Source organism: Crocodylus siamensis, chromosome 4 (genome assembly GCF_052110815.1).
Source record: "Crocodylus siamensis isolate JL-2025a chromosome 4, ASM5211081v1, whole genome shotgun sequence".
In the NCBI taxonomy this organism is placed as follows: domain Eukaryota; kingdom Metazoa; phylum Chordata; order Crocodylia; family Crocodylidae; genus Crocodylus; species Crocodylus siamensis.
In genome coordinates this window covers 155,592,051-155,619,070 of record NC_143398.1, presented here as the reverse complement: position 1 = coordinate 155,619,070, position 27,020 = coordinate 155,592,051, and the positions used below count along the sequence as shown (strand labels likewise).

The 27,020-nt window shown below is 46.8% G+C and overlaps 2 protein-coding genes across 4 annotated transcripts in view; both read left to right on the top strand.

The window, feature by feature from the left end:
* Window positions 1-452: 452 nt before the first annotated feature.
* Window positions 453-24,866, top strand: DBF4B (DBF4B-CDC7 kinase regulatory subunit). Of its 3 annotated transcripts, XM_090044335.1 has the most exons (13): window positions 504-616; window positions 1,008-1,242; window positions 2,076-2,248; window positions 3,898-4,104; window positions 6,083-6,133; window positions 8,914-8,983; window positions 10,857-10,927; window positions 11,731-11,767; window positions 17,461-17,506; window positions 20,291-20,407; window positions 20,715-20,841; window positions 21,577-21,701; window positions 22,546-24,865. In XM_090044335.1, exons 4-13 carry the CDS (start codon window positions 3,898-3,900, stop codon window positions 24,011-24,013), a joined length of 2,319 nt encoding a protein of 772 aa, XP_089900461.1. In that variant the 5' UTR covers window positions 504-616; window positions 1,008-1,242; window positions 2,076-2,248; the 3' UTR covers window positions 24,014-24,865. The 3 variants fall into 3 exon arrangements, with proteins under 3 accessions (XP_089900460.1, XP_089900459.1, XP_089900461.1); XM_090044334.1 differs by lacking the exon at window positions 1,008-1,242 and having other exon boundaries at window positions 453-616; window positions 2,079-2,248; window positions 22,546-24,866; XM_090044333.1 differs by lacking the exon at window positions 1,008-1,242 and having other exon boundaries at window positions 453-616; window positions 22,546-24,866.
* A 1,911-nt stretch (window positions 24,867-26,777) lies between these two features.
* The window catches only part of ADAM11 (ADAM metallopeptidase domain 11), a 72,523-nt gene continuing 72,280 nt past the window's right edge, over window positions 26,778-27,020 (top strand). The window contains exon 1 of the mRNA XM_090044339.1: window positions 26,778-26,884. The gene's annotated coding sequence lies outside the window, so the exon portion shown is untranslated. The remainder of the gene's footprint in view (window positions 26,885-27,020) is intronic.

The window sequence follows — 27,020 nt, the reverse complement described above, 5'->3', positions numbered from 1 at the left end:
CTGAAGCACCCCTTGGAGCATGCCAGCTCTTTGTTTTCACTTGTTTTTTGGCCATGGGACAATAACAGAGTAATTCTCCTGTTGCCAAGACCTCAGAGGGACCACAATGGGGCAGGAGGTTTTTAAAACACCGTTGAATCTCTGGCTTCAGCACGTGAATCACAGGTGCTCATGCACATGGCACCCCATGGCACCCTCCTCAAAAGATCTCGGGGCACCCCAGGCCTAGTTGAGAATCAACTGTTCCAGCACTTTTCCCTACTGAAAAAAAAAATCAGTGGTGGGTGAGGGGTGACATTTTCCGGGTTAGGAAGGGAGAAGGTCTAAAAAAGACTGAAGCCCTCCATTGTATGCATTGATCTGCAGTGACCCGTCTTCACCGGCAGGGGGTCAGGAGCGCGGCCTGACCCCTTTTGTCCCTCGCGTGCAGCCGTCGCTCCGGCTGTTGCAGCGTTTGAATGGGTGGAGCGGGCGAGGAAATTTAAACCGGGGGGCGGCCGCTGCGGCGCGGGGCTGGGCTGCAGCGCGGGGAGCCCGAGGCGCCCCCACTTCCTCTCCTCTCCTCTCCTGGCGGCTCCGATGGCTGCAGCCCGGCCCGAGCTTGAGCCCGAGCCTGGTGAGTGATGAGCTGCCCCGGGAGCCCCGCGGGCGCGATCCTTGCGACGCCGAGGGCCGCAGGGCCCGCGCCCCGCCGGAGGCCCCCTGCACCCCGACCGACCCGCGGGGTGGAGGGGAGCGGCCTTGTCTTCCCTTCCCCTTACACTTGTGACCTGCTGGCTTCGCTTGGCGACCCCTCGCTCTTGTCCTTGGGGCGAGAGTCCTCAGTCCCACGCACTTTCTCTTTGCCGTTTCATATTTCGTCAGTCTTGTGTGCGCCCTCAAGCCCCCCTCACCTCCCCACCTTTCTAAACTGAACAGGCCTAGCGTTGTTAGTCTCTCCTGTGATGGGGGCCCCTCCGGATGGCCCATCATCCTCACTGCCCTTCTCTGTCCTCTCTGAGGTGCAGTGACTGGAGCTGGGCACGGTATTCAAGAAGTGGACATGCCAGGGATTTACAAAAGGGCTACAGAAGTGGAGACCGAGGGGGGATTTAGTAGCAGCCTTCAGCTACCTGAAGTGGGGTTGGAAGGAGGACAGAGATGGACTGTTCTCAGTGGCGGCAGGTGACAGAACAAGGAGCAACGGTGTCAAGTTGCAACAAGAGCAGCTGACATATTAGGAAGAATGGCCTCACTAGGAAGGTAGTAAAATGCTGGAGCAGGTTACCCATAAAGGTGGTGGGATCTCCATCCAGGGGGGCTTTCAAAACCTGGGTGGATGAAGCCTTGGCTGGAATGGTCTAGATGGGGTTGGCCCTGCTATGAGCAGGGGTTGGACTAGATGTGACCTCCTGAGGTCCTCTCCAGCCCTCATGTTCTATGATGTTATTTTCTGTTTTGTTTGTAATTCCCTTCTTAATGATCTCTAATTAATAAGAATCCTTCCTTAATAATCTTACACTTCCCTTCAAAGGAGATCACAGCACTCCACGGGGCTTTAGTCCCCTGGTTGAGAATTACTGAGCTTATCTCTAAGGCTAACAGCCTCAGTTACATTCAGAGCTCCCGTTTTGACTCAGATTAACCTCACTTGATTCCAGGGGCAGATATTTCACAGGGCCATGGGGCAATGAGCACATGCCTCCGTAAGAGCCCAGGATAAATATCTTTGTCCCAGGCTAAATTGGCTGTCTGTGTTTACCTTCACTTCTTCCCCAGGCAATGGGATGGTTTCCCACCTGGAGCTACATGGGGTTTTGGAGGAGTAGAAGGCAGTTACTGATATGGAGACCTGGCAAGAGGCTTGGAATAATGCCCAGCTCTTAAACACACTGCCATTGCACTTCTCTGTGATGAGAGTGGGGCATAGGAGGAGGGATTCAGGGAAACAATAGGAGACAGCATCATTTCTTCTTTGGAACTGTGCTGGGTTCTGTGTTGCTCTGCAGTATTTAGGTCTGTTATCCTTGCTCCTCCTATAGACTCTCTTTACTTCCCATCACCCATATGACCAACATAGTGGTGTGCCTTTTTAGCAGCTCGGGTGCACTGCAGAGCAGACAAAGGACAAAGACAACACCTAGGGAAGCAGTCGGAAACAGCTGGCTCCTTCCGTAACCAGCCTTTCTTGGGGAAATCCTTCTACCTGGACCTGCCAAACAACAAGAACACACAGTTTCTGCTGGAAACCATAAAGCATCTGGGTGGGGTGAGTACGAAGGAACCTCTCCCTGGGAAAGCTCAGAAAGAATAAAGCAGCCGTGCATTAACTCCAGAAGAGGCAAAGGAGTGATCAGTGCTTTAGGAGCATGGTGTTAAGGGCCAGGAATGCTGCATGGATTTGAGGGAGGCAGTAGAATACAACATGCCTCTTTAAAAAAAAAAAATAAACCCAAACCAGACCCTAACTTACTTTCTAGTGGTGCATTCCTGAGTAACTCCAGGCAGTTCACTGCTTGTGCTCCCGTTTCCCAAGTGAAGGAGGCCTAGATTGTTCTCAGGGCTACATATGAGGCCTGTTTCATCATCATAGTTGCTTATCATTCTCTTCAGGTGGAGCTTAGCTTTCAAAATGGTTCTAATGCAATGGTGCTCAACTTTCTAGCTCCATTGTCCTAGTACCCCAGGCAGGGTTGGGCCTCAGGCCTGATCCAGCATGGGGTCAGTGCACCACATTGGGGTGTGATTTGATCCTGTGTGCTAGTCTGACCCTGTGCATTGAATCTGGCCATGTGGTGACCCTGTGAGCTAGTGCAGTCTGGATCATGGGCTGAACTCAGCCCACAGACCAGAGATGAGCACTGCTACTCTAGTCTCATCTGTGGGAGCTGCTCTTCAAAAGCTCAGGAAAGTCCATTTCTACCTAGCCCTGACTTACCTAGGTACCTAAATGGGAGCTGAGCTCTCAAACTTGGTGACTTTAAAAACAGTCCTTCTGGAGAGTAGGCAGCATAACCATACATCCTGGTTTGGCCTAAACGGTCCTGGATTTTGTAAGCTGTCCTGGCTGGTTGGTGAAAATTGAAACCAGAGTCCTGAAATCAGCCACCTAACGTGATCTCTTCTTTCCCTACTGGCTCTACAGCTCATGAGTGTGTGGAAGCAGTGCTGGCCTTAGGGAAAAAGGCGCCCTGGGTAAACTTGTATTTTGGTGCCTCCCCGCCACCCAAGTCAGAGGCAGATAGGCAGGGGTATGGAGCACAGTCCAGTGGGGAGGCAAAGCGGCATGGAGTGCCAGGTGTGTGGAGGGGCAGACATCGTTGCTACTGTGCAGGAGCAAAGTGGGCAGACTGGAGCAGGCACCACCCTTCCTGCATGTGCTGACCTGGCTTCTCCTGAGCAGTGGCTAGAGATGGGGGCTGGGCTGGGCTAGGCAGTGCTCCAGTACAACTGCCTTACTCCTGCACAGAAGCAGTGTTGCCTGCTGGCCTGGCTCATCATGCTGCTCTGCCTTCACTTGAAATATAGTGTCCCATATTTCCTTTAAAATAATATGGTCACTGTAGGATTAGGTGACTCTGGATGAGGATTTTTGGGCACAGGACCCTGGGGGAGAGTTCTGTGCACACATGTGAATTAACTATGGGCTGTATTCAGAACCTCTATTTAGTCCATGCTGGCCAGCATGACTGGGAGGAGGGCTAAGTAGAGAAGACAGTTAAGGGATGGTGTTGGATGGGAGAAATTGCTTATAAAATACAGACAAAGTCACATTCAACTTCTCTTGCCCACTGGGCAGCTGCAGGTGGGGTAAGCTAAAGGCAGTGGTTACTTCATTTGAATGGCTACTGAAAAGTTTCAGATTTTAATATAGTGTTGTGGCTCTGCAGCTGGTTGTATTTTTATCTCTGAGTCTAGATGATCGAAAGCTTTCTGAGCAAAGAAGTCAGCTATGTGGTTTCCAGCAGCAAAGAGGCCAAACTAGACAGCAGGCTTGGGAGGCAGACCAAGAAACAAAGCTGCACTGCCTCCTGGGACGACAAGGCAAAGATCCTGCCCTCTGTTACATCCAAAGGGGGGTGCCATGCAAGGCCTTCTCCCAAGCCAGCAGACAGTGTAAATACTGTAAGTATTCAAGGCTTGAAGCAGAGGTGGTTTTGAGAGGGGAGGGCCAGAGAACAGCAATGGATGTGGGATGTACTTGACTCAGCCTTGCTTGAACACACCTGTTCTGTGTTTGTCTTTGAGCAGGACTGGTACACCGATCAGTGACCTCTGGTCTTGAGACGGGGGCTGAAGCTGTGAGGTTTTTTTAGTTTTCTAGTATATTCCATCCCAAATATTCTGTAATCCATTTACAAGGTTTGGTAGAACAGCCATCTTATAGCAACACTATGGTATGCAAGGTAGGCTAACAAATGAAACAACAGGGGAAACTATTGGGAGGTAAACTGACCCCCCCACAGCACAGCTGGGATGTTCACATTGACTTGATGACATACTTAGGAAGACTATAGAAACTTATAACTTCCTGTTAAACTCATATATTGGTTTATAAATGAATGCATCCTCTTGCATGAATGCATGCTCAGGGGTGCTGATGTCCAATAGCACAGCTTAATAGGTAGTTCAAGCTGAAGCTGGAAAGCTAGCTCAAATACTGAAAGAAATTGTTTGTCCATCTGATTAATATCTGATGAATACTAGTATACGATTTACTTCTTGTGTGGTGTTGGCTCATGTCCTGCCTGACTTGTTCTGGTACTGTTTAGTGGGGAAGAGATGACTCTTATTCTACCCCTAAGAGTAAGAACAGAGCTTCCTGTTGCTGGACTGGGCAGCCCTGCTCACAAAGGAGAAGAAGCATCAGGGAGTTGCTGTTGGCTTGTCAAACTGGGGAGGTCAGTGGGACTCCCACCTGTCCTCTCCCACCTGCAAGGAAAACTTCAGGATTACACTGCTCATGTTTGGCGCTCCTTTGCCTGACATGGGGGCAAGCAGGGTAGATAAAAATCAAAGATTTCTTTTAAAAATATTAAAAATTGGATTTTTAAAATTTAAATCAGAATATTTTATTTAATTGTATTTTGTTTTTGTTTTTTGTGTACGTATAGTCAAGCCCTTACCTTTCTCTAAAAGTGCAAAGTTTCACGAAGTTAAATGAATAAGGGATATGAAATGACAAGACCGCACTTGTAGAAAACAACGGTTAAATCGAGGCTTCCTGATCAGTGACTTAAGTCATGATTTAAATTGATTTAATCTAAATCAAATTCACCCTGGATGCAAGAGATTACTATACAACAGCATTTCAACTTTGTCTTGCCCTGTATATTGGGAGGTCTGGAAGGGCAGAAATTAGAGCTGCTAGGGAAAAGAGTCCTTCACATGACCTCCTCAGTGTGCGCTCTTTAATGGTTTGGGTTGACAAAGATTTTGAGTAATCAATGACTCGGTGGAACTGCTTATACTTTATAGTATATAAAACACTGAGGGGATGAGGCTGCTCATGACTACTGATAGCTTTCCACATTAATAAAATGGAGAAGTAACCTACAAGATCTAATGAGACACCCTGCTACAGTGTGGCCTGTGCTGGATGGTCTGACACAGGTCAGGCGGCTTCACTTCAGACACAGGGGATTTCCCCTTGTCTTCCTGCTGCATTACCCACCTGGACCCTTGCTGCAGGCAGAGCCATGCTGCTGAACCTGACCTGCAGGTGTGGATATGTATAACTTTGGCTTTTCCTGGCCTGTGTTGCAAGGCTGCCTTCCACCCTTGAGATGGGGTGTGGAAAGTAGAGCCTCCCAAGATACAAAGATTGCTTGTGGCTGCTCAAGAGAAGCCAGTCTTTGGCCAATGGAGAGCATCTTCAGTGTAGAGCTTAACATGGGGGGAAATGCTCCAACTTTAAAAATCTCCCTCCCTAGGGAATGCTAAAACCTGTTGCTCAGGAGTGGGAAGCATAGAATGGGGGTGATGCTTTGAAGTGCAGCGGCCTCTATAACACTGAGCTGCCCAAAGCGAGCAGGTCATATGTACTGTTCCCACCTTTCTGACTTCTGCTTTAACACACTGCTTGCTGTGTCTCTTCTTTCAGGCTCTGATCAGCAGGGGAAAGGAGCTGCTGCAAAAAGTCATAAGGAATCAGGTGAGTAGCAAACTGATGTGCTTTCTGTATAAATGGATATGTCTGAGGCACTGGGCTCCAGTCTGTCCTCAGGGCAGAGTCCCTGTTCTGTCTTCTTGTCACACACCCTCCGGGATTATCATTGGTGTAAATTCTCTATTTAAACTAGCACTTCCAGGCAGGCTTTCCAGGCAGTTTGTATTGGTTAAGGGTTAGCTGCTTGGGCAGTGCCTCCCTTGTTGTTTGTGTTGGACAGAATGGGGCCTTATGCCCCTGACACTTATCTTGCTGCGACCTCAGCAAACCCTTGGCTCAACAAGGCCCCAGCTTCTAGCAGCTTTTCTCCTCCCTTCATCCCTTGTTATCTGTAGTTTAATGTGGTCTCTGCTTCTAACTCAGTTTTTCCCCTACCTCTTTGTGCTACTTTCCTGGAAAATAGTACCAGGCTTGGTTGGTCTGCCATAGATATGAGTAAGGAGTTTCAAGGCTCTTGGAGATTACTCGTAAAAGTGACACACAGTCCAGAAAGCTATGTTTGAAGGAGGGCTCAATAAGAGGGCAGCTAATTGGCACACACAACTAAATAGTGAAAGGCTAAACTGGTGTGGGTATCTGTAGCTCCCCTCTATGTTGTATTTATACTGTGATTAGTTTGTTAATCATGGCATAAGTGGCAAGATGTGCACCTGATTTAAGGTGCCATAAAATGGGACATGTGCTATAAAAATTTTACACAAATAATGGAGAATACTTTTGTGGCTGGTTTGTGTGATGCCTTCAATTTAATCTGTGGCCTAGGCTGACAGTCAGCTCATTGTTGGTTTGGGGCTGGAATCGGGCTGGGGTTGGGAACCAGCCCTAGGACTGACAGTCAGTTGACTTAAAGCCCCGTGCCTGACAGCTGGGCCAGAGCTGCTGGGTATGGGGTTTTGACAATCAGCTGATTGTTGGCCCTTGCCCAGATATCCCCTGGTCTCAGATCTGAGGCTGTCCAGTTCAGAGACAACAGGACAGATTCTTGATCAGCTAAGCTGGAAATAGTTATTCTGCCTTCCAGTAGGATGGAACAGGCTGCCCAGTGTCACTACTCTAAATACCAGTCATTTCCCAGTGTGTGAGAGAATGAATTTTGTACTGTTGAGCAGTGATGCTGCAGCTTTACCTATGGGAAGACCATGGTTTTGAAATGCAGTGGTTCTCAAAATGGTATCTAATAAAATCCTGGGGCTGATGCTGTGACAACAAGAAAAAGGATCACCCTGGCCCTTTCAGAAGGGAAGGGAAAAGGGAAAACTCTTCCTTGGGACTGTCCCAAGAAGTAGCTTTGTTTGGTCTCCTTCTCTCCTGACTAGTGTGACTAGCCCTAATGTGACTTCGTAAGGGACAAGCCTCTGACTTTGAGACCCTGGCTTTTTTCAGTTTCTGGCTTCCCCAGTGAGCCGTAGCACCCCCACCTCTGGGGCCTCCTCCTTTTCGGTCAGCTCCTGAAAAGCAGGAAGAAGTGTTTTCCTCTTTAAAAGAGGGTTATCAGAGTGCTAGTGCCCCAAGCAGCACAGCAAACGCTGCTTCAAAACAAGCAGTCTTTATTATGCCCTTGCAGCTCTCTCTGTCCTCATTTTTCTTTCTCTGTGTCTACTCTGGGACCATCTCTTCCTGTCCAGCTTCCTCAAAGCTTCACTCCCTGGGGCTCAGTGAGCTATACTTGCAACAGAACAGTTACAAAATTTATTGTTTTAACCTGCTAACAACACTCACCCAATACAATGAAACATTATGACATGGGGAACAAATCAAAGAGCAGTCTGTGGCCTGCTGTCAGGCCTAGATTGCCATCTGCCTCTAGGGTGAAAAGGGTATCTAGATGTCCTACTTGGGGAACTATATACTAGCATTATTTACCGTAGTCTGCCCATACTGAGCTTCCCAAAGTGCTCCCCATTGCAACTTCAGGCAAGAACCCAGCTTGTCTAGGCTTCTTTGTCACAGGTATTTGGTCCTGTCCTTAAAGTCTCTGAATCACTTGACTGATGTGATTCAGAGTCCAAACTTGCAACCTGTCAAGGCCAGAAAAGCTGCAAGGCAGCCATTGGAACAGTGTGCATTCAGGCTGCTGACAGATGTTCATTTGAAGGCAGGATGGGATCTAATCTGCAATCCCAACAGTCATACCTCCTGCTGTGCCACACATGTGTGGCAGAAAGCACAATTTTGGAATTGGGGAACATGCCATAGTACCAGTAGAGGGGGAGCCAAGGATTGTGATGCTGGACTCCCCCTGCTCCAGAAAGTTGAAAGTCAGGTGCCTGATAACTAACTCATTGTTAGCTGGCTCTGGAGATCCATGGCACTAGTTTGGGTCCCCATGTGATTACCAGAGCTGGCTGACAGTCAGCTGCTTGGAGCCACTCTTATGCTTGAATCCTTGTGCAGTCCTGATCAGTCAATCTGCTGATGGTCAGCTGATTGAGACCACACTGGAACAGTCTTGATCAGTGGATTGTTGGTACTGTACTGGGCCAGTTACAATTGTGCAGTCTGCTCCGCCATGCATTCAGTTTAAAGTGGGATAAAAGCCAGCCAAAATGTTATTACACAAAATATGTGTAATATGTTATGTAATAAAACTTTGTGGCTGGTTTTCTGTTTCATTGTGCTGTTAATCCCCTGAATGTGCAGCTGTTTTGTGCTTTAAGATGCAAGTAACTGATTAAGCATGTTGTAAGTGGAACATATGTCTGGCGCTTCAGACTGGCTTTCTGTGTCCAGGTCTGTGTTTCACCAAGTCTCTTCTCTTTGTGCAGGACACCTGGGCTGGCAGTAGTATCCTTGCCAACGCTCGCTCCTGGGGTGTCCGGATCCTGCATGTGGACGGTATCCTTCTCCATGGATTGTGTGCATGGGAATTTATGGCTAATGATCTTCCAGTCTGTAGCTTCCTGTCAGATTAGTGAATGTGGGGGTAGGGGTGATTTGGTGTATCTGGTTATAGGAAAGGAAGAATTATTCAAAGAATGGCTCACATCAAACTGAGGCTTTGCTGCTTGAGGACTCAAGGTCTCTATGGGAGTATCTTTAGAAGTTCATCGACTCTGTTAGCAAAAGGAGTGGGCTTGGTCAGAATCCCCTCTCCTTCTTCTCTCCCTTGCGTTCTATGGCCCTTCTCTTTCCCACCTAATGCAGCTGTTGCATTCAACAATTAGAATAATACCTGGTAGCCTTGCTGATTTGACAGTCTCAAAGTACAGACAAGGGGTGATAACAGAATAGTCAGGGGTAGCAGCTTGTCCTGCTAAAGTACCTCAGTCCAAGTGATGAACTCTAACTACTGGGCACTTGTTCTCCATCTTTGAGAGAGTCAGTGCCAGAGGAAAACATTGGAGCCATTTGGTGCAGATTCCTGTTGCTAGCAATGGAGTCAAGAACAAATCTTTCAGTTTAGGGCTCTGAGAGGCTGTCATGACAGTGACTTAAGGTTGCTGCTACCCTGAACTGGACTCAGATTAGTGGTAAAGGTTTCATATTTACTTGTGCTTGCAGATTTGCATCCTGGCTCCAGTTTGCCAGACTTTAAGGCATAAATTAACTTTCTCTGCATGTCTTCTGCATTGTGGAAGTACCAACATTGGTTGTACCAATTGGAAGTACCAATTGGACTTGAATTATGCTCAGCTCCAGAGGTGTAACTGGCCAGTTCTCTGCCCTGGGCTGTGGCAGCACATGGTATCAGAGCAGCAGCTGGAGCTTTGCTGCTGCCAGGGAAGATGTCTTATTTTTTTCCTGCCAAAAATCTGTGTTTAAATGGCTGTTTGACACATGGCGGCAGCAAAAAAGGGGGATGACCTCTTTTCCCACCTGTAGCAGTGAACCTCTGCACCGTGTGCTGCTGCCATCCCCTGGGGCACAGTGCACCACCTCTGCTACTTGGCTTTCCCCGCTGTCAGAGCCACTGCAGGGAAGGTGCAGGAAGATGGGGTTGGGAGGGTGACCCCCCCCAGCTTCTTTTTTGTATTTCCCCCCACTTTAGCAGTGCTTTGAATTTGTTTCTTGCTTACCTACCCATTGTCATGCTACTTTGTTCCCACTCAGACCTTAGTCCTTGGTTTTCTTTTTGTGGCTGAAGGAAAATGTGCAATATTGCAATTTTGCCAGAAGATGGCAGGCTAGGGCTATGCAGCCTTACTCTTCATGGTGTAGGTTGGGGGTGTCAAAGTTATCCAGCCCTGTAGTCCTGCTATTCTGTGCACAGAGTGAGCCCTGAAATGCGGCCAGCATGTGCTGCATGTAACAAGCAGGGCTAGACTGGCTGAACATGCTGCATGTGGTTTGGAGGCCTTGCACAGGATGTGTGCTACATGTGGCACTCTGCCAGATCAGTCTTGCATGCTAACTCTGGTATGGTATGGCCTGGCTCTGGAGCCAGTGCTCAAGGCCAGTCCAGCATGGGTGCTGCATGTAGCAAGTGCCTTGGATTGTTCCCCTCCACCATGTGTGGCACCTGCAGCTCCAGATCCAGCCTGTGTGCCAAACCTGGCTCCCCACATTGCATGCAGTGGTGCAGGATCAGTCTAACACCTGCAGGCTGAATTTTAGGGCTCCATGGATCGGATCTGACCTGCAGGCTGTATGTTTGACACCCCTGGTCTAGATAGGCTGTTATACTTAATACTCTGCTCACTGGAAGCAAGGAGGAACTGTTTCCTTTATTTTATTTGGGCTTGGCTCTTTAACACCCTACCCTGCACAGAAATGATGGCCTACATTCAACAACTGCTGCTCACCATGTCAGGAGCAAGGAAATCCAGTCAGAAGATGGAGGTAACTGATGTAAACCTGGTCCAAGTTGGGATCTTCTTGGGACCAGGAATAGAAATGGGTGTACTTTTCACTTCAGCTCCCTGAAGAGTCAGGGAAACAAGTCTTTCACAACAGAATGGATCATTGATTTCTCTCAACACTCCATATCAATGAGTAAACTATTCCCCATGAATTAGTTCTTATTCCAATGCACTTCAGTGTCTGTCATGATCTAGATGACTGTGTATAAAAACTGATAAGGTTCAAAATCATACAAAGATTGAGTAATGAGAATGGATGTAATGTTAGAGTGATCTGACTTGAAATAATCACAATCTAAGGGAATGCACTTTAATACAGCTAAATGCAAGGGAATATGTTTGGGAGCTTAAGAAAAGGAGGTTAATACCTCCAGGGCATGACATTTTGTCTTGCAAAGCAGTAACTCAGTGACTTAAATGTTATAGTTAGGTAAGTGCTTCAGTGTGAACGTTCACTTCAGAGCTGAAGATGGAGTACAGGGTCAATATGCCAGGCTTTTAGATTAATTCTGTTTCTCATGGTGTTTGAAATGGGTGCAAGGTAGGGGTGACACTGCATTGAAAGGGACAGCTTGGTTAACCTTGTTTCAAGGAATCTATTTGCTGATCTGGTCTTGGCCTTATCCAGATGCTGCAGGATAAGACCAAAACACTGCAAACTAAAAAAAATCTCATTTGTGGTGCAGCAACCCTGTGAGGTGCATTCTCTTTTCTCATTGCTTTGGAATCAGAGTTGCATATGCCATCAGTGTCTGACTCTGTCTCTTTTCTCCCTTTATCTAGGTAATAAGCCTTGCATTTGGGCCAAGAGTTCCTAAAGGTTAGTACAGGTGCTTGGTTCTTGGCTTTACTATATGCAAAGCTGGTTGGGAATCAGCATTTGAAACCCAAATTAAAATTTTTACAGAACAAAGCTTGTCTTATCAAAGCTGCTTTTGTTGACTATTCCAACAACATTTTACTGGCTTTGCTTGCTGTACTCTGAGGTGTAGGTGGTGCTTTGAGGGTGTATAGATGAGCTGTGGCTTTATGCTTTTTGATTTCAGGAACTCATAAAATGAAGTTATAGTACAGTACAGCCAGGGCTTTTGGACTCTTGAGTAGTGACAAGAATTGCCACAAGCGATACATTTTCTGAATCCACTGTTAGCTGCATAATTGAAAGTCTCAAATAATACTCTGACAGAGAGGGGAACATTTAAAGGGAGAAAATGGAGATCCTGCCTCTTGCTCCTTTACAAATTGCCAAAGGTGGTTAGCCAAGTTTGAAGGTTAGCAGGGTGGCATCTCAGGGTGTGGGCACACATAACACTTAGACTGGGGTGGGCAAAATGTGGCCTGGGGACTGGATGCGGCCTGCCAGGCCATTCTGCCTGGCCCATGGGGGCCCCCCTCCCCCCAAATTTAGAAAATTAATATTTATCTGCCCCTGGCTGCCTGTCATGTGGCTGTTGATGGCTTGCCAAAACTCAGTAAGCGGCCCTTCTCCCGAAATAATTGCTAGCCCCTAACTTGGACTGTTATAAATAAGTGGTCACTCCTTAAGAATGTCATCCTAAAAGCACAAGGGAAGTCCATTCTGGCCTGAAGGAAAAGGACTGGGAGACCCTCTTGGCTCAATAGGGAACTTATAGAACTCTTGAATCTGAAAAGAAGCTTATCAGGGATGGAAGTCGGGAACTACCACTAAGGAGGATTATGCAGCAATGTCCTGCACCTGTACGGAGTGGACCAGAAAAGCCAAGGCTGAAACTGAACTCAAACTGGCTACGGGAATCAAAAACAATAAAAAGTCCTTCTTTAAATATGTGGGAAGTTGAAAAAAAAAAAACAAAGGCAACATTAGACCCTTGCTGAACCAAATGGGGTAGCTGACAACTGACACCCAGGAAAAAGCTAATCTTCTCAATGATTCCTTTGCCTCGGTTTTCCACCAGCCCAAGGGGATCGCCCTGCCTGACAGGACTCAGGATTCCCAGGGTAAGGGCAATCGTACGCCTATAATCAGCAAAGATCTTGTAAGGGAACAGCTTGAGAGGCTGGACATTCGCAAGTCAGCTGGCCTGGATGGAGTGCACCCAAGAGTGCTAAACAGTTGGCTGACATCATAGTATGACCAATGGCGAGGATATTTGAGAACTCGTGGTGCTTGGGAGAGGTTCCTGAAGATTGGAAGAGGGCCAGTATGGTGCGAAGGAAGGAAGGAAAATCCAGGGAACTGCAAGCCAATCAGTTTAACCTCAATCCCTGGAAAGATCTTGGGGGGGAAAAAATCATCGAAGAAACCATCAAAAACAGGCTAATGGAAGGCAACATTCTGAGGAAGAGCCAATGTGGCATTGTTGCAGGTAGGTCTTGCCTGACCAACTTCACTTCCTTCTATGACCAGGTGACGCATCACCTGGATAAAGGAGAAGAGGTTGATGACATATATTTAAATTTCAAAAAAGTTTTTGACTTGGTCTCCTATGATATCCTCATGGTTAAATTGGGGAACTGCAGCCTTGACCACCTTACGGTCCAGTGGCTGGGGAACTGGCTCCGTGGTCAGACCCAGAGAGTGATAATCGATGGAACTGAGTCAAAATGGCACATGGTGACCGGTGGTGTCCCCCAGGGCTTAGTACTTGGACAAGTACTCTTTAATATATTCATAAATGATCTGGAGTTTGGTGTCAGAAGTCAACTGGCTAAGTTCACAGACAACACCAAATTACGGGGAAGTGTGGTCATGCTAGAGGATAGGCTGGCAATTCAGATCTCCCTGGACTGGTTTTTGATCCACCCACCAAGGTGGGTGGATCAAAACCTGATGACATTCAACACGGAGAAATGCAAGGTGCTCTGCCTCAGGAGAAAAAACCCACATCATACTTGTAGGCTTGGGAGTGCTACACTCACTAGCACCACGACCTAAAGAGGCTTGGGGGTGATGATTGACCACAAGAGTAACATGAGCCACCAATGCAATGCTGCAGCCAGCAAAGCAAATAAAACTCTGGCTTGTATCTACTGATGCACCTTAAACAAGACTCAAGAAGTCATCCTCCTGCTTTACTCTGCCCTGGTGAGGCCGCAGCTGGAGTACTGCATCCAGTTTTTGGGCTCCTTACTTCATAAAGGATATGGAGAAGTTTGAGAGAGTCCAGAGGAAAACCATGCACATAATTAGGGGTCAAGAGAGCAGGCCTTAGGAGAGGCTGAGAGGCGTGGGACTCTTCAGCCTGCAGAAGCAAAGGCTCAGGGGTGACTTGGTGGCAACCTATAAGTATACACAAGGGGTGTACGTCAGGACTTGGGACAATGTCTGTTCACCAGGGCACCCCAAGGGAAGACAAGGTCTAATGGTCACAAACTGCTGGAACAACATTTTGGATTGGACATAAGGAAAAACATAATTACTGCCTGAGTCTCCAGAGTCTGGAATAGACTTCCCCCTCCTCCTCCGAAGTGATGCAGGGACCTACTCTGTATACCTTTGAGAAATGCTTGGATGCTTATCCTGCTGGGGTGATCTGACCATAGCTGACTTCCTGCCCCTTGGGCAGGGGGCTGGACCCGATGATCTTGGAAGGTCCCTTCCAGCCCTAATGTCTATGAAATCTACTGAGCTAGGGGGAAGAGGGAATTGAAATTGAAATTGAAACTGTTTTCCCAGAAAATCTTTTTAAAGCTAGAGCCTGCAGCAGAGACCTTGGGTAGCGCCCTCTTTCCTGAGAAAGATAGAAGCAGGGGGGCAGTCAGTTGGATTCTTTCCTTCTCTGCTAGGGAAATCCTGGAGAAACTGTGGGGCTTTGACATCATTATAATACCTAAAAGGTGATTGTTCAATTCTTGGAACCCTTGGCAGCATATGTACAGGCATCTCTGAACGAACACAATTATGACCCAGTTCCCTTTGAGCTTCTTGAAACAGTTTAGTATGTGTCCACACTATTAAGAGACTTACTGGTTCAGAGTGGCACTAGCTTTTGTGGACAAGGACCTACTGTGTCAGATGCTATGAAAAGACTGGCAGAAAGAAAAGCTTATATGTAGAAGGGAAAGGGATAGGGGGTGGGAAGGGAAGTGTTATTGCTAAGAGTGGTAATAAGTGGATTGATTAGATAAACTGAGAAGAACAAAACAGTTAACACTTGGAGGGATGCCAGAATTAACAGCTATTTGAGGTAATGGAATAAGAAAACATGGTCCCTGCTGAGACTGTGGTTAATACAGTCCAATCTTTGGATGACTACTTTTTTTGCAGTTTCACATTCAGCTATGTGTGTTCTGGGTTTTTTTGAGCTCTTTTGTTTAATGATAGCTACTCTGAGGTCAGTGTGAAATGCCTAGGGATGTTAAAGTGTGTTCTGCCATGTGTTTTTGTGCATTTTTGGAATTGATGTTGAATCAGTATCCATTGCTTTGTATGGCCAATATAGAGGGGCGCTGTAAGCACATGATGACATATATAATCTTGGTGGAGGAGTGGGTGAATGAACCTTGATGTTATAATTTGTGGCATTTGGAACAGTGATGATGTGGTCTGTGTTGATGAGCAGGCATAAACTGGCATTTGAGTTTGTAGCAAGGCGTGGTGGCATGGTGAGAAATTGAATGAGATAATCTATTGCTGGAAAGACATTGTCTGAGTCTAGTGGAGCTGCCTGTAAGCCAAGACAGACTTGTCCCCTCAAGGCTAGCTTGAAATGGTTGCCATGTATCTGGGAGAGGTTGGAGGTCCATTACTATTACTGTTGTGTCTGAGATGTTCAAGCTGAGAGCTACAGAGGGACTTGGTTGTCCTTGTCATGGGGTTGGGTCAAGAGGTTCCTAGTAACAAATGACTCAAGATGACTGGAGGATTTTCAGAAGCAGGAGGAAAAGCTGATCATCGATGCTATACACTAAACTTTTGTCAGGGGAGGGGATGTGTAGTTGCCTCAACTTTTCAGCTTCAGAATAACAGTAACTGAAAGAGTTTGTCACTGTTTAAAACTTTGACCAACATATTCAATGTGCAGGTCAGCTGGTCGCAGTCCAGCTATAGCTGCTAAAATGTGCCTTTTAGCAAGTGCTGGAACATCTTGGCCATGTACTCATCAAGGATAGCTCACTAAAGAAAGAGAAATTGTTATCATATGTGGTTATATCTGTTAGAGCAAATCTAGTCAAAGCAAGGGTGGGCAGCCCTCTTGTTCCTGAGAGCCCAAGATTGAAACTTGTCCATTCTGGCATAAGTTCATCTGAAAGGTGCAAAAAGGGTCAATATTTCTAGTTTTCCAGTCCTTTAAGAGGAGACTGTCCAGTCTTCCTTTTAAATTTTGGCAGATTCTCTATAAAGGTACCTAGAAGCAGAATGAATGCTTAAACCATTGGCTGAGAATGCATGGAGTAGGATTTCCCCTTAGCTACTGTTCTGAGTAGCTTGTCCTAACTTGAGAAATGCCAGGTCCCTTCTACTTAGTGCTGTCTGCAAAGCAACAAAATCATGATATGGGGGTCAAGGCAGTGCCTAATCTTTTCCTGGGAGATAACCTGATTCCCTGTTGGATAAACGTCCAATAAATCCTGACATCCTACTAAATCTATATTCAATTCTTCCCATTACCTGCTCTTCTCTAGAAATTGATAACTTCTGTCTCTTCCACAAAGCGTGCTGATAGTGGCAGCTATTGGTAACTTGGAACACTCTGGTTCTTGCTGTATAGCACATCTGTATTCAAATAACTAACATCTGTATATCATTCTTCATGGTGGCTGCTTCCTCTAAACTTGTAACACATTCATATTCTATTGCTTACTGTATTGCAAGTACAGTAAAAGCTTCATTATCCGGCACTTTTACCATCCGGAATTCTCTATTAACTGGCATCTCTCAGAGACACCATCTTGCTATACTGTTTACTTTAAATATTTTAACTAGAATATAAGGAATAATAAAGTTAAAATATTAAAAGTTGTTATATCATAGTTAAAATGTTATATTAAAAGTTTATATCACAGTTAAAATGAAGGCTTAGTTTCTTTCTTGAAAAAAACCTCAGATAACCAGCATATTTGATTAACTGCACTCCCCATTCCCCATGGGTGCCAGTTAACAGAGGTTTTACTGTATGAGGTAGTCAAAAATGTTGAGGGCTCTGGAATTGTCAGTGACAGGGAGACTTCTGGCACCTGCACAGACATTGGAAGCTGGTGGTCAAGGGAATATGTTGGCAGTTTTTCACTAAAACTAGTAGTGAAAGGTATTCATCAAAATGTCAACATCATCACTAGGTTCCAGAGCTGACCTGCAGAATGAAGTGTAGGTGCCACTTGGTGTGATTGAACGAGGCTTTCTGAAGGCTGGCAAACAGCTCTGCCTTGGTTGTGCTTGGTTCATATTTAAGGGTAGCTTAGCATCCAGAATTATTAAAAATGCCAAGAAAACTTTTTAACTTCTAGAGCCCCTTTCTTTGTAGGCAGGAACTGAATGAAGGGGTATGGGGTATGTCCAGGAAGCTGCTAACTGAGGAATTGTTCTTCCAGTGGGAAAATTGAAGCCTCCATTTCTGAAGATTGAAGACCAGAGCAGGTGGGTGAGAGCTGCTTAAATCTGACATGTCTCTGACTTTGAGGCTGAGCTGTGCTGTCAAGGTTGCTGGGGTTTACTTTGTGTACACTGCTTGCCCTCTCATATCCAGGGGCAGAAGTGTATGGCTCAGCTTTGCCATGGCTTAATTCCTTCCAAGACCTCTGTTCTCATCAGGGAGTTGTTGATTTCCCTAAAGAGGTGGGGGTGGGTGGTGGCAAGAGTACAGAAAGTGACAGGGAGAAGAAGGATACTAGAATAAGACCAAGGTTCACTTCCACCTCATCTAGGGATTCTTTGTGTGACCATGGACAAGACACTTATTCTCTTTGATTTCAGTTCACTATCAGATGAGCATAGACTGCATGGGACCAGACTACTTTGTGGTTAGAGCATTTTACCAAGGGGTGATGGTCTCGCTGGGGCTTCTACTCTACCACTCACTTGTAGCAGTGCTGGTCTTTTAAATCTGTGGAGAAGCCTTTTCAGTCTTCCCTATTTGGTACAGGAGCAAAGGCAGCTTAACAAGAGTTGCCTATTTAAAGCATTTCACTATCTTAAAGAAAAGTGAGGCAAATGCAATATCTAAAGCATCTGTGCTTTAGTTGCTCTGAAGTAAACTTGTAATGGGACCTGCAAAAGCAGCTACCTGAAGGGAAGCGACCTGCAAAAGCAGCTACCTGAAGGGAAGCCTTCACTCCCTCCCCCAAATTAAAACAAAGGAAACTTACTTTGTCCAACAGTGCCCTGGAACTGAGGGAGTGCACCTGTCTTGTTTCAAGAGGATCACTTTATTGTTAACATAAGTTTAACTAGTATTCAGATCAGGCAACAAGAGTGCCAAAAACATACTTGTGCCTGGGAGGATGTGTAGGCTGGATCCCAGGATCTCTCAGTTCTTGCTGATGGTTCAGCTAGTTTTTCATTTCCTGTCATCCTCTGCTCTACCCCAATCCTCCTCAGGCTCGTAGTCAGATACGCAGTCATTGATGACATCTAATATCTTTTTGGTGTATCTTAATGAAAGGCATTGATACCCCCTTTCAAGCTAAGTGAAGAATTTTTATAAGTTTCTACGTTCATTGTTTAGTATTGTTTAACTAGGATGAGCTTCAGAGGTTATATCGGTTAGGTTTTACTCTTCCTACTGAGTGTTATTCTTTATGGTAAAAGTTTTCAGTTACTTTGTTTGTGTTACCGTGGTTATAGGCAGACAAGGTTCTTTGGATAGATGTGATCTCTTTTATTAGACCAACTATATAGTTGGAAAAATTTTCTTTGCAAGCTTTCAGGCACAAGCACCCTTCTTCAGGCATAGGGAGAGGTTGCTGGTGTAATGTGCACTGTCCTGGGTAGAATAGAAGCCAATATGCAAACTGCAGGTCTGTGAAGATGCAAATGCCTGGCAGTGAGAGTCTGAGGGAATGGGGATAATAGATGTGAGACAGGGGGAATGTTGAATTGGTGATAGAGTGTGGCTGGTAATATGCAGACAAGTTACCTGGGGTTATCAAATGGCAGGCGGATTATAATGTGCCATAAATTCAATGTCCATGTCTAGTCCATGATTTTTTGTATCCAGTAGATTTATGAAATCATGTTCATACACTTGTCTACGAAAGGTGTTCTGTAAATTCTCTTTGAGGATTAGAGCTGAGAGACTGGAGAGAGTGGTTGTCTTGTGAGAAGTGTGCACCCACAGATAATAGGGTATTTTTGTCTGTGATAGACTTTCGGTGTGTGCTCATTCTGGTACACAGTTGTTGTTTGGATTCTCCTACATATTTTTATATTTCCATGGCTTTTATATTACATATTTTTATATTACCGTGGTTAAGCACTTAGTTAATGTTTTCATGTTTAAATCAGCAGACGCATGGAATCTGGCCTTGAAAGTCTGTCTTTAGACAATATTTACTGGGAATGTAGTATTTGAGTTACAGGCTTACAGCAGCAACGTGCAGTTTCTATCATTATTTAATGCAGGATGTATACAAGATGGAGGCATTTATGCCAAGGCTTCTAATGTGTTCATTGTACTATAGAGCTAAATATTGGATCTTGTAGTTACCTGCAGCAAAATGCAAAGAAAGAATGTCGGCATTTATGACTTTTTTCCATGCTTTTTTTGGAACTTTAGCACTCTAACAGCAGATGAAGCAGAGAGTGAAAGGTGTTGCCAAATCACCTGGGCCAAGGACAGTCTTTTTATTCTCCTGCATACTTGGTGCAAGTGGATCCTAGTCCAAATCAAGGACTTGATCACTGCTGCGGTCCAAATGATAAATATAAACCATGTCAGTATCTTGTGGCCCAGGTTTGACAATAAAGGGAACCAAGCTGGGGAAGGAGAAAACTAGATCCCTCTCAAATGCCACCAGCATAATCTTGCTAGAAATAAATGGGACTGGCTTACACTCTTCAGAAAATGTTGATTATCAGACAAAAACATTTGTGCATGGGGGTTGGGAGGGAAAGAGACAGTGAATTTTCTTTCTATTTTTAAAGGGGTAGGGGGGTGAAGGATGAGAAGCTGCCTGTCTTGCTGCTTTTCCCAGAAATCATGGCAAAGCTGGACCTTGTGTAAACATTGAATCTTGGAATGGCACCAGGTTTGATTTTGCTCTTAATCCAGTGAGAAAGGGAAACCTTGAGGGGTGTCACAGCAGTTGTGGGTAATGGTGTCGGGGGCAAATGCCAGGCCAGAGAATGAAAAAGGTGTCTTGCTGACTCAAGAAACTGTGACCTGATTATGGGTTTGTCATAATTTTGCTTTTGCTTTTTCAGGCGATTCAGGCCCTTACACCACCAGTTCAAGAGCTTCCCTGATCTGAACTTCTTGGCACCAAAAGGTTGCAGCCCATTTGAGCCTCTGAAAAGCCCCTCAAGCTCCTGCAAAACCAGGTATAGTAATTTGCATCTCACCTTATGCAAGCTGCCACTAAACTTCATGTGCCCATACTGGTTGACTCCCTTCAGGCTGCCCCTTGTTCCTGTGGTTCAAGGCAAAGACACTTTCCCTTCTCCAGTTTTTTTATTTTATGGGCTCTACCCAACCTGACCAGTGAGGCTGACTCTCCCAGATGGGGAGGGGAGGGCTGGACAATGGGCAGAGTCCCTTGCTTTTTGCTTTGTAACTGACCATGCTTTCCCAACAGCAGCCCTCATGCAGGATCTGACCACTGGGGGTTCTTGTGTTGCTTCCTTGCAGAGTCCCTGAGGGCTGTATGATTCTCAGTGAAAGAGAGAAGAGCCCCCAGTCCACCCTACCAACCATGCCGAAAAAGAGGAAGGGGTTTTGTGAGTGCTGTCAGGAGACCTTTGAAGATCTACAGCTGGTAAGAGCCCTATTTGCTCCCAGTCCCAAACCAGACCTAATTCTTCACTGGACTCCCTAGCTCTTGCTAGGTTCTGGCTTGAGTCTCTACACTCCGTGGGAAGATGTAATCATAACAGCCTCTTTTAAGAGGGGAAAGGAATAGATTATATAACCAAAGTCTTATATTTGTGGTGTTTAATTGACCCAGCCTCCTAGCCAAAGGCTGGGATTGGGCTGTGACCTTTGACCTCCTGTCCTGGCAAAGCAGCCCAAGTTCTCTGGAGGAACAGAGCAAACAAATCACATGGATTAGTGGTGTGCAAAAGTCTGGGAGATGGGATTGTTACAAGTAGTGCCATGCCAACCTTTGGGAACCAAGGTCATGGGCATTACAGGTTCTGTAGTCCCATGATAAGCTGATAAACTGAATGGTTAGGGATTGGCTTAGTGCAGGGGTTAAGGGTTTGCCTTTTCCTGGAAGTGATGCTGAGCAGCTTACCTATTTGTACCCAGATTTGTTAGGTCTGTTAGCCCCATAGGCTACACAAGGGCTTATGCACACTTTTGGTTTCTAGCCTTCCCCCAGCAGCTGCCATCCAGGCATTCTCTCTTGACTCTGGCCAGTTATTGTATGTTGACTGCACTCTGGTCTCATATGCATGATACTGTGGGAGGAAGCTACCGGCTCAAACTTCCACCTTCCTGCCTGACCTGATGTCTTCCAAATGCTCTCTTACTCTGCCATTTCTTTCAGCACCTTCAAAGCTCCCACCACAGGCAGTTTGCACTGGATGACTTTCAATATGCAGCTGTAGACCATCTCATCTCCCAGCTCATCAATGACTTTGTAGAGCTCCCAGATTGGTTCTCATCATCCAGGTAACTCATACGGGGCAGCAAGGCAGGGATGCTATGAATTGGTTACCATGGGATTTATTGCCTTGTGCCTTCAGCTAGGCTGAACTGAAATACCAGCATGTCGGGATTTGTCAAGCTTAAGTAATGGGACCTTTCAGTCCAGATCAGTGGGGTGGGGGCTGGGGTGGTGGTAAATCTGTAGGGAGTCAACAGGTCACTGAGCAGTCAAATATACAACCTCTGGTGATGAACAGGCTCCACTGCCCCCCCAGGCCTTGCTATCTTGGCGAAAAAGAGTCTGGATGAGTTGTAAAGGAGTTCCAGTCAGTTTCCAGGGGATTTGAGTTGATTCCTCTCACCAGTTGGACCCTCAAATACATGACCAAACTACTATGCACTCCTCTCTCTCTAAGCTTGCCCTCAATTTTCCAATGGAAAATTCCCCAGACCCTTCACATGTCCTTTACTCCTATGAAATTGCTCTTTTGCCCACTCCAGCACAGGTTGTCCATTCTGTTCCAGGACTTGGCACACCTAAAATTTTAAACCCTCCTCTGTGTTTCATCCTCTTCCCTGTCATGCATATGATTTGGGCCACCCTGGTCTCCATCAGGAGGATGAGAACATGTTCTGCCAAGGCTGGTTGTGGTTACTCTGTCCTGCCAGCAGGTGACACTCTCTCAAACTCCATCAGCCATGTATCCTTGAATAGGCTGTGCCTGTGCTACCTGTTGTCCATCTGCCCTTCTCAGTGTAGGGACTCTGACACCCCAGGTATTACATAGGTTTCCTGCTGGGTTGCTGTCAGCTCTGATATTGCTGCATGCCTTGGAACTCATGCTAAATTAAGATTTTTCTTTCCTAGCGTATCTTGCTCTCCTGCAGCAGATGCATGTTCCAGTTCTCAAGCAAATGCCATGAGAGCACCAGCTGCAGGACTGGGGAGGAAGGACTTGCAGGCTTCTGGGAAAGACTTCTGCCTCAATGCAGAAGACAGGCTCAGCTTGTTGAATGGGGAATGTTCCCTGAGTCCTGAAGAGAAGCCCAGTGAGAGAGTTGACCAGCCCTCTCCTGTTCTGGAACTGTCTGCTAAGGACTGCCTCTTAGGGCTGTCTGCAAAGCCAGTGCTACAGACTGGGCCCCCTGCTGGAGACAGGCCAGCTAAAAAAGTCCTTGCTGGGTGCAGCAGCACAGGTGGGTCTGCTGTGAGTGGTGCTGCTGGCTCAGTCCCTGTTCCTGATCTCAACCATGGGACCTGTTGCAGTAGTGGGGAGAGAGCTGCCTGTTCACCTGGATCTGCTCCTCAGCAAACGCTCAGACCCATAAGCTGCTGTCCAAGAGATTTGTCCTGCTCTAGGAAACGTAAACTTTCTTCCTCTCCAAGTGCATGTGTGGAAAAGAAGTGGAAGATGCAGCTGGGTAGTGATCCCCTCTGTCTGGATACATGGACAGGCTCAACGGGCTGCAGGCTGGTTCATCAGGAAGCGGGGCAGGGTGCTTTGAGGCACAGCCTTTTGGCTGTGGCCAGGGCTGACAGAACTGCTCCATCATACACTTTTGGAGCGGGAGAGCTCTTGCTATCTTCCAGCAGGCCCTGCAGTTCCCCTGCCCTATGGGTGCTCCATAACCAGGACCCTGGGGATCCCAAATCACCATCAGACCACCTAGGGCCTCCTTTCGTGGATGTTGTCTCCCTAGAGGCAGCCCAGGTGAGCACAGCCCCTCTGTGTAACCAGACCAAAGGGCATCAAAGCTACCAAGGAGGGCAGCCCAAAGAGGACACAGAGTCTCCTTGCCAAGTGCATGACTCTGGCCTTGAGCTTCATTCTGCCGTGAGCCAGTCTGGCTGTCCCACCTGGCATGGCCCCCTAGTTAACAAAAGGGAGCACTGCAGCTCTCCCAGTGTCTGCCGTGTTGGACTAGTTGAGAGTGTGGTACCTGAGACTGCCAATGCTGGAGACCACTGTACAAGCATAACCATTCATCCCGATGTCCTTCAGCCTCTCCCGTCTAACCCACAGGCTTGTCCTGACCTTGAAAATTTGACCACCACCTCCTCGAGGTCAGACTGGGACATTCAGCTATTCTCCACTCTTGATAGTCTCCAAAGCACCAGGATACAGCCCATAGATGGGGAGATGCTCAGGAGGACCTGTACTGATGTGCGAGAGAGTGGGTATGAGTCCCATCTCTACTCTGTCTTGAAGCAGAAGCCAGAGCTGGATTGGGCAGGTAAAGATGACAAGAGTCGCTGGAACTGTTGGACAGAAATGGAAGGAGCGCCTTACCGAAGTTTGAGACCTGCTTGGACAGCTAGACCAGCTAGGCATTAGCCCATAGCTTGCTGCATAGGCCCTTAAAATCCTATGGCTCACCAACTGAGTACTGTCACAAAGGGCACCCAGCTGAATTGGCTGTGGCATCTGATTTCCCTGGTGTTAACAGAAAGCCTGTGCCTGGCCAGAGAAGAGCTGGGCCAGTTCATAACATTTGTTTGGGAGTGCTGCTCTTCTGGTGAAAGTAGTCACCACTCTATCTGCAACAATGCTTGGGGACTGCTTGCACTCTTGGACAGTGCCTATGTGAAGATTCCCCAGCCTGACCCAGCCAGCATGGGCAAAATGAGCACTTAACCAGCCATCTTCCCATTTAAGCAACATTGTGTATCCTCATGTCCAGTTCCCAAAATGAGGAGTCTGCATAAGTGAATGCTGTAGTGATCAGACCCTATACTGTGCTTTGCAGAATGTATCTTGTGGGAGAGGGGGTAGAATTGCATGAGCAACTACTGTCTCTCCGTTGTGGCACAACTGCAAACATGAATTGGACACTACAATGAATTAGACCAGTGGGGCCATAGAAAAAGCTGACTTCCTCTCCAAGTGACTCTGCTCTGAGCAGGATGAGCTTTTATGGGCTCTCACATTCTCTTCACTATTTCTCCATATCTCCAGAGACTACCTCACTTCCTCCTTGTGGTGCTGATAATGAGGAGAAACGGAGATGATGCCTGTATTGATTCTATATCGATGTCTTGTTAGCTCATGCTCTGCCTGGCATGTGGTCTGATCTCTCTCTCCTGTCTCAGTCTTAGCAGGCTGGAAGTTGCAGACATTTGTCTAGTATTTAATCTCTTGTTTTTAGAAAATTTTAAAAAGTGGAATAAACTGAGTGCTGATCAAGGCAGATTGTGCTTCATCCTGCAGCTGGGGCAGTGCTGACCAGGAGGCTGAATGCATCTGTGTCCAAGTGCCTATTACCACTGCATCTGGTGAAATCCCTTAGTTGTGAAGTACCTCCAATGCCAACATACTTCTGTAGCACAAGAACAAGCAAAGCCCCTGCCATAGGGGTAGGGCAGCATAGTCGGGGGGCAGTGTGTGAATTGGAACAACTGCCCTGGGCCCCGCACTTTAGGGGGCCCCCGCAGACAGTGCCATATAGGCCCCATGGACAGCACAATTGGTACATGCTGAGGGCACCACCACTCCGGATGCCACTAGCTCCGTGTTCCGGCCACTTGCACCCCTACCCCCCGGAGGCTGATATGCCCTGGGCCACGTGCACCCCTAGGAGCAGCTCTGTAGGGCAGACCCAGAATTGGACTGGGGGTCTCCAGAGGGGAACACAAGCAAAATATGGTGGCTTGGGCCCATCTATTTTCTGGATTTGCTGTAATGAGACACTGGTGGAAAGTGGCATAGTGTGGCTGTTTGGATGGGGCCTAAATGTATTGTTGGTCTCCCATCTTCTAAAGCAAGGCTGTCCAGCTGGTGGTCTGCAAGCCACATAGGGCCTGTCAGGGGTTAACCTACAGTTTCTAGTGTGGGCGCTGCTCCCCCCGCCCTCTGCTCCACTCTTCTGTGGCTTCTGCGTGGCTTGTTTCCTGCCCTCACCCATGGGAGTGGGGTGCTGTGACCTACAAGGCCCAGGGAGCTCAGGGCCTGGGAGAGGTATCTGCTGTGTCGTGGGCATGGGTTGTAGCCGCAGATGTTCCCCCACCATGTAATCCCCATGTACAGGAAGATGCTTTGCCCCATGAGCCTCTGCAGGTCTTTTGGCACAGCTGTTCCAGTGTATCTGCCCAGGTATTGGGTTCCCCACAGGAGAAGTAATTACTAGTCAGTTAAGCAACTGGCACCCTGCTATGTCTAACATTTTGTCCATGAATTTAACAAATGGCTAGGAGTGAATTTACGCGACCCAAAGGACTTTACTAGCATAGTGCAAAGATTGGTACCGTAGCTAAGAGAGGAGTGCAAGGTATAAATTCTCTTACCAGGCTTCCTCCTCTCCTTCCCGTTTGATGTCACAATGATGTTGGATCTGGTCTGTTCAGTCTCCTCCAAACACTGTGTGGCTCTCCTCCCCCCCGCCCCCCCCCCCCCCCCCCAAAAAAAAAGCTTGTTCCCACAGTGGTTGTTTCAAGATGTTACTCCTGAAAGGAAAGTGTTCAGCTGAAATTCTGAGAAAAGATTACATCTTTTTGGGGAGGGCATCTTCTGAAAATCAGTCCTTAATCGTTCTTGGAAGGCAAGAATTAGAAGAGACCTGACAAGGGGCCTGAGGGGTTACATTTTTGGTAGCTGGGGCTACTACTACTATATTGGTTGGTCCTTGCTGGCCCTGAAATAGGTGTTCTTTTACTTGTTCCTGCAAGGGTTTTGAAGTGCATTAGCGGTGCAGTTTGTTCATGCCTTTATTTAAAAAATGAGGATTTGGAATGTTTGGTTAGTATAAGTGTACAGCTGCAATACAGCAACACAACTCAATGTTACTAGCGGGCTTTTGAAACTTAGCTCACCTATTTTGACAGCAGGCCTGATTGTCTCCTACCTGTAGTAGCCCTTTAGGCATGCTCCTTGCTGGGGAAGGTACCGGGCAAGGATTCTTATGAGCTTCAAATTGATAGAAGGATGCAAAACTGACATACGCTTCCTCCGTGTTGTTCTGTGGGATATTTGTGCAAAGTCACGGTTTGGTTCTTGCATGCCAAGTATGAGCCTGACTGCTCTGCTCATTTCAGATTTGACCAGTGAACTTCTACCTCTGTATAGATTTCAGTGATTCCTTTTTTTTTTTTTTTTTTTTTTGACCAAGGCCTATGATGCTGTGAACCAGCCTGGACCTTGAAGCTTTACTGAGAGAGTCAGCTGTCCATGAAATTTGGTCTATTGACACCACTCCATGATACATATGGCAAGGTAAAGGTAGACTTCATCCTGTCCACCCCTTCCCTGTGGGCAGGTCAAATAAGGATGCATCTTGGGACCAGTCCTATTCTGTGTTATGTCATGCCATGGTACTAGACAGAGCAGACTTCAGGGTTTCTTTTGCAGC